Here is an 11,464-nt window from a genome sequence, read left to right as displayed (position 1 = left end):
TCAGCAAAGCCCAAAATTCATTTGGGCAAAAACACATTCAAATTTTTTTTCTTTATGTCAGCTAATATACCAAGGTTGTACCTAAACGTTGTAAAGAAATATATATTTTTGAAGCACCACCAATGAGACAAAAGTCAGGCTCACACAATTAGCCCTGTTAAAGAGTAATACCACTCAGTTTAAAAATTCTCAAACTATTTTTTTTGTAATCACAAACACTTTCCTAAAATCACATGATAAATTTACAGGTCTGTGACGCCGTCAAAACAAAGTCGGATGCCAAACGTTCCGTGTTTGAAATCAGCATCACTTCCCTGTGTTTTCAAATATTTCTTACGATAATAAAACACCAAAACAATAAACTGTCCCCTTGTCATTTTTATCCGACTCACAATGGAGTCTTTAAGACAAGGGTACCCCATGCGATACTATACTGTAAATTTGTAATGCTCAGTCATGCATGTAGGCCTAGAGGTACCATACCTGAATCCTGAAATTAAGTGGCATTTCCCTTTAAATGCACTCCCAGGCATTCTCTTGCTATTAGGGTCGTCTTTACTTGTTACAACTTCTCTGCAGTTGTAGGGCTGAATGTTTCTTGCACACTCATGGACAAACGTCACTTCATCTGACCAAAGCTCCATCATGTAAAGCCACCCTATTAGCCCAGATTTCTAGATCTCAAGGTGCATAACAAGCATAAACACAAAAAAGTACAAAGTTTTGCAATGCCATCTCCACGTACAACTGTACAAAACTTTTTTTTAAATTTTTTTTAAAAAAAAGGTACTACATGTTACATGTAGGATTTTCACAAAATAGATCTTCACTCAACCAGAGGAGACTCTTGCCTATAACCACTGGTTTTTGGCAGGAAAAGACTGATAATTAGAAAACTGAAAGCATCCTGAGAGCAATGTGCTGCAAGGCACATCCCAACCCTTCCATGATCCTTGCCCTGGAGACTGGTTGCATGTATGATGCATACTGTATGCCTGGTTTTCAGCCCCCACTTCCCCAAACAAGATAAGATACAGTAAATTTCATCACCAACATATTTTCTAGCATTCACTTCATTTTTTTGTACAGTTATGAAACCTTATCATACTCTTAATGATATCACAAAATGAATCTAATAATTTAACTCATTCCAAGGCCCAACCGCTTTTTATCATTTTATCAGACAAAAGTAATATCAGGTACATTTTCAGTCTGTTTTTTCAGAATTCCTTGTGCAAACATGTAAACTGTGATGTAAACACTGTTTCCTTCTGTATAAAGAAAATTGTCCCTAAGTCTCATCACAGCCCGTGTATTTCATACGTTTCACTATGTAGACATGCACATGAGAAACAGGTTGAATCAGGTTAAGGCATGATATTGGGCATTCGATCAGATGCACTGCAAATGTATTTCTTTCAAATCCGACAACAACATGCAGTTTTATCAGAAAGCCCCCTCTCTCCTCCACACTGTCAAACTCTTATGTGTATTTAATATGTTATATATATATATATAATATGTCATAGGACAGCATGTTGTATTGTTGAGTGCCTGTCGAAGGTTGTTCAGTATAAACCGGATTTTGGATTGAATTACTCTGAACAAGTAACGATTACAATTTTCCTTTCATTACTGCCAGAGTAATGACATGTTCCTCATCCTGGATCTCTACCAAGCACAAACTAAAACAAAATCTATAAAATCTATAGCAACGTTTCTCTTTATGTCTTAAACTGATATAATATCCAGGTTTCTCATTTTTCATGTAAGAAAGAGACAAAGGCTGGAAATCATCAAACCACTTAAGTGCATGTAAAATTAGTATTTGAAAAGTTAACCTGTTTCTAAAAACTAACTTCTCCACTGACAACTTGAAGGAGTCACTTAGAGCAACTGAGATAAAGTGAATATTTTCACATTGAAATGAACCAGCACAGAATATTGGACAAATATATAAATAGAAAAATCCTGGATGTGGCATCCAATACAAAGTTTTACTATACACTATAGGAAATGATCCAAACACAGATGTTAGTTTATACTATAATCCAATCTATCCTGTTAACCAAAATGTTAAGTTATGTAGAACGCTAATGCTATATAAATTCTTTTTTTGGCATTATTTAGCAGCTTATAAATGACTTTGAAACAATGGCTTTTGTGTGATTCTATGTACATAAATATGTGCACATGTATACAAGTCAAATCTCTTTTTTGGCTCGTTTTTGTGCACTGTCAAAATCTACCAAAATAGTAGCTTTGTTACGTGAGGCTGAGAAAATATATCTCTTTAGATACTGAGATAGTGCTTTACATTTGAAAGTATAGGAGGCTTCAACGACTTCTATTTCCATTGAAACCAATCAGACAATGACTAAAGCGTGAGGTCATTCAGATATAAGGCCATTAAATGTCATAGGTCATGCTGTGAGGTTATGTGCCCACCTCCTTTTTACTTCTCTTCAAAATAAACACACAAAAAGAAAAGAGTTATTTACAGCAGAGGCAAACCTAAGCTATGTTATTTATAGTTCCACTGCACCAGAAACACTTTAAATTCCTTTCATAACACATTCACAGGGCCTGAACAAGATCTTCAAAAAAGTACATGGTGTACAAATGTCAATGTACTTTCCATGTCAGATTTAATAAGGCAAATATGGGAGACAATGCTGAGTTATTACTTCCCATCTGGACTGTGCTGCCATGTAGCAAAGCTTTTTACTGATCAGCTTAGTTCACACTAACTCACAAAAGGACAAAGTTCAGTATTACACTAGCTAGCTACATTAGTACTGTTTCTTACACTATTTATTCATGAAATTAGTTATTAAATATTGAACACCTTGGGGGCTCCAGACAATTTTATTTACAATGTAATCAACTGAAGATCAATTGATCTGAAGGACATTTAACAGTCCTGTTAAATGTTAGCAGACGATAATGACTGAAGCTTAAGTTAATCATGAATATGGTGGGAAGCTGCTATGCAGCTCCTGCTCAGGTTGTATGAATGTGTTATGAACAATATTTCTAATAAGGTAGATCACTCGATCAACTTCATATATGAAACAAATCTTAAAATTCAACTTACATTTATCAGACAATCTTCCTCTATGCTTATTACGTCTGTCATCTTAGTGATGTGAAATGTGATCACCAGATTTCACGTCAGACATTAAAAAAATTTACTAAACTCCTGAGGGGATATGTTGCACATGCAGCAACCTTGACCAAGTGCCTATCTTCGCTATTAAAATTCCTACTTTCCCTCATCACATCACTTTTGAGTGTTTCATGTGGTGAACTGCTCAGTGGCATGACCTCAGTTTTGTAACAATAACAGCAGCAAGTTGTTGTGGGTCTGTCAAATGAGGGTTCTTCTCCATTACTGAGTGAACTACGTAAGCGGGAAAGATGTTACAAAGGTTCCGATATGTTTGATACTGGTGCTCTGGGATCACATACCGATCTTGGTGTTCAGCTGCAGATGGGGTCTCCCATGGCGAGTTCCAGATTTGTTCCATTTTGTCTGGCATGCTGCGGACCATCACCCGCTCGCAACACGGCATCAGGCTGTTACTCAGTGGATATGAATGATATCCATAAGACTCATTACCACAAGGGAGAGGGTCCCAGCTTGCATGCTGCTCACGACACAGTGGAGGTCGCCGCTGTCTCATTGGGTTACTATCGTACAGCCTTGAATCTGATATACTATCCATACGAGTCATACCGAGAGACCGTGTGGGCTGTGAGGACAGAGGTGGTAGGACATTCTGAGTGAGGGGATAGTCTCCAGGGCAGCTGGACCTGGCGCCGATTGCAGCATGCTGGAGATGTGGCGCTAGATGAGATCCAGGCTGCTTACGGGGGCCCTGCTTAGGTTCCTCTGGTCCGTAACTCTGCACCCTGGTCAGCGCCTCATGGCGAAACCCATGGGAGAAAGTATGCATGCGACCCTGTGCAGGAGACTGCTGCTGCCCCTTCATGCTCTCCTCTAAGCTACTGTCCACAGAGCTTGGGTACAGGTCCCCGTAGGAGGAGAATGAGTCGCTGTTTGAATGGCTGAGGCAGGATTCGGGGCAGTGGCTGGGATTTCTCTGATATACACCATGCTCGTGCTCCATGCTACAGAAACTGTCAACATTGTGCATGCTGCTCATGCTCATGTTTGAGAAATCACTGTGCAGTGAATAATATCCATGGTCGCTAACTGAGTCATACTTGGGGAACTGATCACCGTATGTTACAGAGGCGCCATGGCTATTAGTAACTAAAATAGGAGGGTACTGTACACTAGACATGTGCTCCAGCGAACTGTGTGCGAACTGCAAAGAACCCGGCACTGGGCTGCTGGCTGATCGTGTGTTCAAGGCCCCAGCTGCGTGGCTCTTGGCAGGCTGCATGGTGGGCACACTGAGGGCAGACACAAGGGAAGGCACTGAATTTGCCTCAGACTTCCTCATGACGGACAGTGCCTCTAGAGGTTCACAGGCAACTGAACGAATACTGGGGTCAGACTGACGTTTAGGGGCCACACGTTTGGCCTCAGTGTGGCTGTCCCCCTTTGCAGCTGCCGGACCAGTACCACATTTCGCTAAAGCCCCCTCACTCATCGTCTTCACTGCAGACAATTTGGCAAAGGCCCGTAGTTCGTCAGCAACTGACCGCTGTGGCTGGTTGACGCGCTCTGGATGATAGTACTTGCACTTATGTCCATATGTGCACTTTTTTCCTTGGTCAAAGAAAGAGTAGATAAAGTCAAGTAATTCAAATTAAACTGACAAAAATGCAACATTAACCAGACATTTCTTTGAAAAGACGTTTGGAACTTACCATAGGGGCAGGGTTGTTTTTTGTGCTCTGGAACAACAGGACGCTTGCGGAGGAAATTTTCGAGGCTTGGACCATGTCTTCCCAGTGGATCATCAGGCGGCATAAACCTGTTAAAAATAAGTATTTATTTAAATGTCAACTTTATTATTCTAGTATCCCGTTTATTTTGTCAGTAAGGAGCAATTAGCAATGGTCATAATATGATCGATAAGTAGATTATGTCAAAGATTACATGTTTTAAATAATAAACATTTATACAACTAACCAATTTTGATATAAAATAGTTTGTATTGTTTTGTAGTAAATTAAATTTCTTATTTTTAAGACCATATCCTAAAGATCTATGGCTACACTGTATACTTGGTGATAGAAAGCATCATAGTTTCTTACTTGTCGTTGACAAACGAGTACATTAGGAGACGCTCTTCTATGAACTTCTTCCACTCTGGCTTCTCATTTTGCAAGTCTCTGTAGTTGTCATTCGACACAATAATTCCTTCAGAATCATAAGCCAGCTTCACTATGAAGCGATCATCATAGCACACCACCCTTCTGCCTTGAACTCTCCGAGATGGAGTAAAAACCAAGATCTTCTCTTTTTCCAGCTTGCGTAATATTTCTTGATCTGAAAGACACGTTTTATATAAGTTGACCCACATTTCACCAACATCATTTAAACCTACTATAGATGACAATGTATTATGGATGGCAATAAAACAATTAATAGTGTTTTATCAATACAGAGTGGGGAGTTTCCCAGCACAAACTCCTTGCTAACCACAACCACATCACAAATTCATGCTTCAGTCACTTACGGAAATGCAATATTACTCTTTTAACATGTAGAATGAATGCAAAAACATAAACATAAATATTTTTACATATATCAACTACAACTCAGCAACAACTATGGACCTACAAACAGCTTTACTACCTGTGATGAGGGCGTCTGGCCTTGACTGTTCCTTTCTCCAGGCTGGGACAAACACAGTGATGTCTTTGTGTCCTTTCTCCCGAAACCACTCAACAGCAAGTTGGATACCACGACAAGAGAATACCTCTTTGTTTCCATGGCTAGAAGTCAAAACAATATGTTAGAAGGACTATTTAAATCTCATTAAAATGGGTATTCATTAGTGGAAAATGTTTCAGAACATAAAACCACTTTGTACGAATCACAGACCAATTAATAAGTAGTGTATGTTTGGTAGTGTCTTACCTCATTGCCACATTTGAGCCATCAATGACGATGGGCCTGAGGTTATCGAAGATATCCACAGATTCCTCTTCCACTGACACTTCTGGACTAGCGATCTCTTTAACACCGGGGGACCGTGATGTCAGTGTGGCTGTACTGCTGCAAGGTTGAATCTCAGGCTCCACTTTGTTTCCAAGCCTTACTAACTCAGCAAGAACATCGTTAATTAAAGCTGCAGCCCCCAACTTGTTGAGCACAGTCTCCACCTGCTCTCCTGAATATCCCAACTTCAGAGCAAATTCCATCTTCGTTTGGTATTCCCTGTTGCTGGCAGCCTTAATCCCAGATCCCGCGCTGGTCTCATCCTCACGAAGTTCTTGTGCCGTGCTACTCTGGGAAAAACTGGGTCGGTCGAGGCATGGAGATCGACATAGCTGTCGATGGGGTTTTGTGACAGCCAAAGGCTCACGCTTTTTACAGCTGCTGTTGTTCACCTGAACCCTCTGACGCTGCCGCTCTTCCGACTCACTCTCCGAGCTGCTTCCATCCTCAGACTCGTCAGTGGCATGCTGAGCCTCGCTTGAGTCAATATTCTCCTCCCTGCATGGGCGTTTTTCCATTTTGAGTTTCTCCACCATGGACCATGCTGTCATCACGTTTGTCTTGACACCTCAGATTTCCACCCCATGCTTCCTCACCTCCACTGCAACCACGGAATCATACTCAGTGCTGGACTGTAGCACTACAGGCTGTTTGTGGAATAGCAACGCACACTCGTGAGCAGGCTTAATCAAACTATGTGGTCCTGAAAGAGAGCAAAAACAAAATGGGAAGCATCAGTTAGAGATTTACTTACAGCCCAAAACTATTTAGAAAGAAACTCTTAGCCTCTGTTTCCATACATTAATTTGTTGGCCCATCTAAAAATGTTTTTACTAATTAAATTGTTACATTAAAAACATCTCCATGGCAAATTAGATCAAAGTGCAGCAAGATATTAGTGCCTCAATGATACATTCCTGCGCAATTGTTAATTGGCTTGAGAAATCTATCATCTATAAATGTGCCAACAACTCCTCAGCTCTCTCAACTCCCCATCTTCCACCCCACTTGTGGTAGATCAATTTATTCTCCATCCACAGGAAACACTGTTCTCTGGAGTAAGAATCAGTTTCATTCAGAAAGATGGAACATAAAAAGTCACCTGCCTAAATTAACAAGCTTTTTTTTTTATTTTACGGTTCAGGAAATGGGCTGATCGGAGTAAAAACACATGCACATTCTCTCTGTCTGACTGTGTTTTAGTGTTTCTGGTTCTCAAACACTAACGAATTTGATTCAATGTTTGGTATGCAGTTTTGCGATGTCTGCCAAGCCTGCAGGCTACACACGTCAGACTGTCAGCAACCAACCTATTGATCCTTGCTAATTTGAAACCAATTATGTACTTTAGGTGTAACTAAACTGGTAACTCATTTCCCCTGGTTATTGTGTAGGGAGAAAGCTATCCACAAGGGAGGAGAAATGAAATAGAAATGTGAAAGTTTACAACTCTCAATGATACAAAATTAATGACAATTTCCTCCACCCCATAAATTTCATAGAATTTTCCTTATTTTTCTGTGTTGTGTTGTGAGTATTACATAAACTATTGTATTTATTCACAATAAACACATTTAAAAAACAGTGTGATTGATCTCTTCTACAGGTGTTACATGGAAAATTCAGATGCAACAGTTTCCAATGACATTCCTGTCTCTCAGGCTTATTGTTCACAAAATGAATACCTGTCTTTCTGCACAAAATGTGTTAATGTCAGGTACTGCAAGACAACCCTTGCCTCTATGAGCACAAAAGCCTTATTGCCTGACAAGAAACTTCTAAGCCAGCCAGACACATTAAGTGTGGGCTGAACAGTGTATCCCCATGTATCACCTAAAGCCACCTGATACTCGGTCTCGATTTGAACAGAGTGGGGTGGGGGCAGTATAAACCATGCAACACTGTTAATAGCTACAAGTATGCTTTTTTTTTTTAAATATAACCAAAATTATTTTATTAACAGGTGCATTCACGAGCAGAAGTGCGACACTACTTCTCCCCAGTCTTGCAGAGTGTAGAATACAGCCAGCATCGAGCTTCAAGAGGCGCAGCCCATGATGTGCGTTGCTTAGCAACACAGCCTTGTCATCAGCTAACTCCTTTTTACCAGTCACGACTAACACAAACACAGCTCATCATCTCTCTTCAGGCAGCCAGTAAATGCAGAACACTTACGGCTACATTACAACTCTACACTCAAACTCTTGAGGCAGCAAATTTTTCAATAAAACATTATATTACTTAGACATCTCTCAGTGCTGATCATTGCAAAAAAAAAAACTCAAACTGGATTCCTACATGTATATAAATCATGTATTGGTGTGAGACTTCTACTTTCAGCATTGTTCATGCAAAGAAACACCCAATACTCTCAACAAACCTCAACAGTCACTGACATAAAGCATGACATATTTTGAGGGTCAATTTATGGCAATCAAAATATACAGCAGCAGGGGAACATTGTGTCACACTACAGAACTTTTAGTATGACTACGATGAGAGCAAAGAAAGGATTGAACACTTAAAACAAATACCTGAAGGGATGTTGGGGAACGTCTTTGATGTGACAAAATTTCACACAGCCCACTGTCATCTACCACATTTCATGACCACATCCGTACATGGTAAAGGAAGCAGAGCTCTGCCAGTCATTTCCCTTCCACCTCCAGATTCATAGGCTTAGACTCAGCAAGGCCTCCAGACTATTACTGCACGTATGCACAGTCTCATGTAGTCCTGTTTCATAGCAACAAGTGAAGCAGGTCCCTGAAGCCATCTTCTACATTGCTGGCCCTACATTACATGCAGTATGGAACAGGAATATGGTCAGTTCTTATTGGATTTATTGCTTGGGTCCTTAGATATCGTAAAATCCTTGTTATCTTGAAAATGACCAAGCAGTTATACAGAAGACCATGTGATTGTTGCTGTGACATTAGCACCACCAACACGTCACACAGAGGAAAGTAATTATGGCTAGGATGAAAAACTGATCATTGACATGTACTTTCTGCATCCTTCAATCACTTCAACACCTGGCCACTGCGTTATGAACAACCAAGGACATATAGATACTAAATAATGTGATTACCAAGGGAAGGACACAGTAAATGGTCATCCGTGATATGGAACAAAGAAAATAATGTGACGTAATGTCATTTGGAGCATTGATCCGATGATTGTACTGCCATCTCACTTTATAATCATTGGAGGAGTGACATATCTCCTTCTACAACGGAGGATATGTTGACTGCTCATCTTACACATGAAAAGATGAGCGCACACACACCAGAATCCCCCGTATGACGCCAGAAGACAGATGTCTCAGTGATAAGTGTTGAAACGCTGGAAAAAATAATCCATCTCAGTGATAAAAAGTAAATTATATAACCTGTTGCTCAAAACAAACAGAAGTATACATTTTGTGCGTGATTTGCAGTTTATATCTTAGCAGGTTGGCTGTCACTCATCACTTGCGATGGATACAGCAACGTCAAGTTTTCACTCACATTCACACACATTTATCAAGTGTTACTTGAGAGTGTTGAAGCGTAACTATTCACATCTCTGTAGGTTCAAACACAAATCCCCCCAGTTAGAAAAATAAAAACCAGGATCACATATCTGTATGAATGAAGTAACACATTCCCATCTTTGTATTATAGGTCATAAAGTTCTGATCAACTTTGCTTTATTGATGCGAGTTTTTCGTCTAATAAATGTAGGGCTTTTTAAGAAGAGTTTGAAATTTAAAAACCAATCCATCTGGTTGTGTTTAAGTGAGTGGGGAAGCATTCATACTAAAAGTGAAAATAATTAATGACAGTTTTACTTTCCCGAAGAGCAAACTACAACCAATTAAAGACAGAGAATTTGATTACAATGACCGTGACCACAGAGAAAACCTCCTGAACGGATGTTATGCTATTACATTCATCAGCAGTGCACGTCGATCCAAATTTAAGTGGGGAGCTGGGTATCATTAGCAACAGCATCATCCTGAGTTGAGAGGGATGAAATGGAGGAAGGTTGAACAAGAGATGTCATACTTACAATCCTCTGTGTGGAATAACGTGATAACAATTAACTGAGGCACACGACGTCAGCTTTGTGGTTGAATTTGATTAGAGTTGACTGCTTTGATGCCCTTAGGCCCCGAATAACGGTTAGCACCCGCTAATAAGCTAATCTAACGTTACACACCAGTTAGCTGGAGAGTCAACACTTAAACTTACTGCACAAACTAACCCACTTCTTGTTGTTAGCACACGGCTGGACAGTGGTTATAAAAGTGGTAACTGTTGCTGCGAGCTAACGCGAACCAGCCCGCTTGACGGGCAACCCTGCTGGGTTTAGTTAACGGAAACCTTAGCCCAGCTAGCTAAGTAAGCTAACGCTCAGTGGTGATGGCAGCGGCTCCACGGGCTCTAATGCTAACGCTGGTTAGCTTTAGCTGCTAAACGCGTGCTAACATCTTCTTTGCCGGAATACCCCAGTTAAGTTGAGATAAAAGTTGACGACGGTTTCGTGTTAGTGAGCGAGGTGGAAGCGCAGCGGAGCGACACGACTCTGTACATGACCTGCATGTAAATCACTGGCGTCGTTCAGTTCGCACGGAGCTCTGCTCACCTTGTTGCTGTCATCCTCTTCGCCTCAGCGCTTGTGTTTTGCTGCCATTGGCGCTGTCGCAGTTTGCTCCGGGTTGCCAGATAACGCGAGGGAAACAAGTAAACCGAGAGGAAACAACCCGGGGTCAGAACACTTCATCTGTAGCCTCCACGTACTCGGATGTTTTATTAACGCAGGGATTTATTGATGCTGAGGCTTTGTGGATTGTAACAGTAGTTTGAGAAGTGCCATTAAGCCTGTCTGTGATGACACTGATTATTAGCAAATAAGCAAAGACAGATTCGTCATTAATTCCCAATGGAGCAGATAGAAATGACTTTAGTATGGATTTAAATTGGGATATTAATTGTAATGTATTTGAGCCCACAATAACCTACTTGAATAACTAAACTCCAAAGTACAATTCCCATACACAAGTCTGCAAGCAGATTACATCAATCATGTATAATTTTTAAATAAATGATGTTATCTGATGTTATCTGATGTACATGCAAACAGAAAGGCTTCGGTAAATTGTTTGTTTTCATCATTGATATAGCCATGTTTGTTGTGAGGCCTCAGGAGCTTTGCCTAGACTCATGTTCCAAAACTGAAAAGGGGCATTGGAAGCTTAAGTCTAAAGCTTGAAGTCTAATGAAAATGTTTTGTATGATTGAAATCAAGTTTTGTAGTCTTAATGTTTTAATAAGATGA

At 40.4% G+C, this 11,464-nt stretch overlaps 1 protein-coding gene across 2 annotated transcripts; it reads right to left on the bottom strand.

Moving 5' to 3' along the window:
• Window positions 1-2,423: 2,423 nt before the first annotated feature.
• zc3h12b (zinc finger CCCH-type containing 12B) lies at window positions 2,424-10,863 on the bottom strand. Of its 2 annotated transcripts, none has more exons than XM_035178065.2 (6): window positions 10,772-10,863; window positions 6,062-6,845; window positions 5,777-5,916; window positions 5,233-5,467; window positions 4,843-4,949; window positions 2,424-4,741 (listed from the first exon to the last, which is right to left on the bottom strand). In XM_035178065.2, the coding sequence occupies exons 2-6, from the start codon at window positions 6,691-6,693 to the stop codon at window positions 3,315-3,317; spliced, it is 2,541 nt and encodes an 846-aa protein (XP_035033956.1). In that variant the 5' UTR covers window positions 6,694-6,845; window positions 10,772-10,863; the 3' UTR covers window positions 2,424-3,314. The 2 variants fall into 2 exon arrangements, with proteins under 2 accessions (XP_035033956.1, XP_035033957.1); XM_035178066.2 differs by lacking the exon at window positions 10,772-10,863 and adding an exon at window positions 10,196-10,757.
• Between the last annotated feature and the right edge of the window lie 601 nt (window positions 10,864-11,464).

Source organism: Hippoglossus stenolepis, chromosome 15, assembly GCF_022539355.2.
Source record: "Hippoglossus stenolepis isolate QCI-W04-F060 chromosome 15, HSTE1.2, whole genome shotgun sequence".
Lineage (NCBI taxonomy): Eukaryota > Metazoa > Chordata > Actinopteri > Pleuronectiformes > Pleuronectidae > Hippoglossus > Hippoglossus stenolepis.
This window is presented reverse-complemented; position numbering and strand designations above follow the sequence as displayed.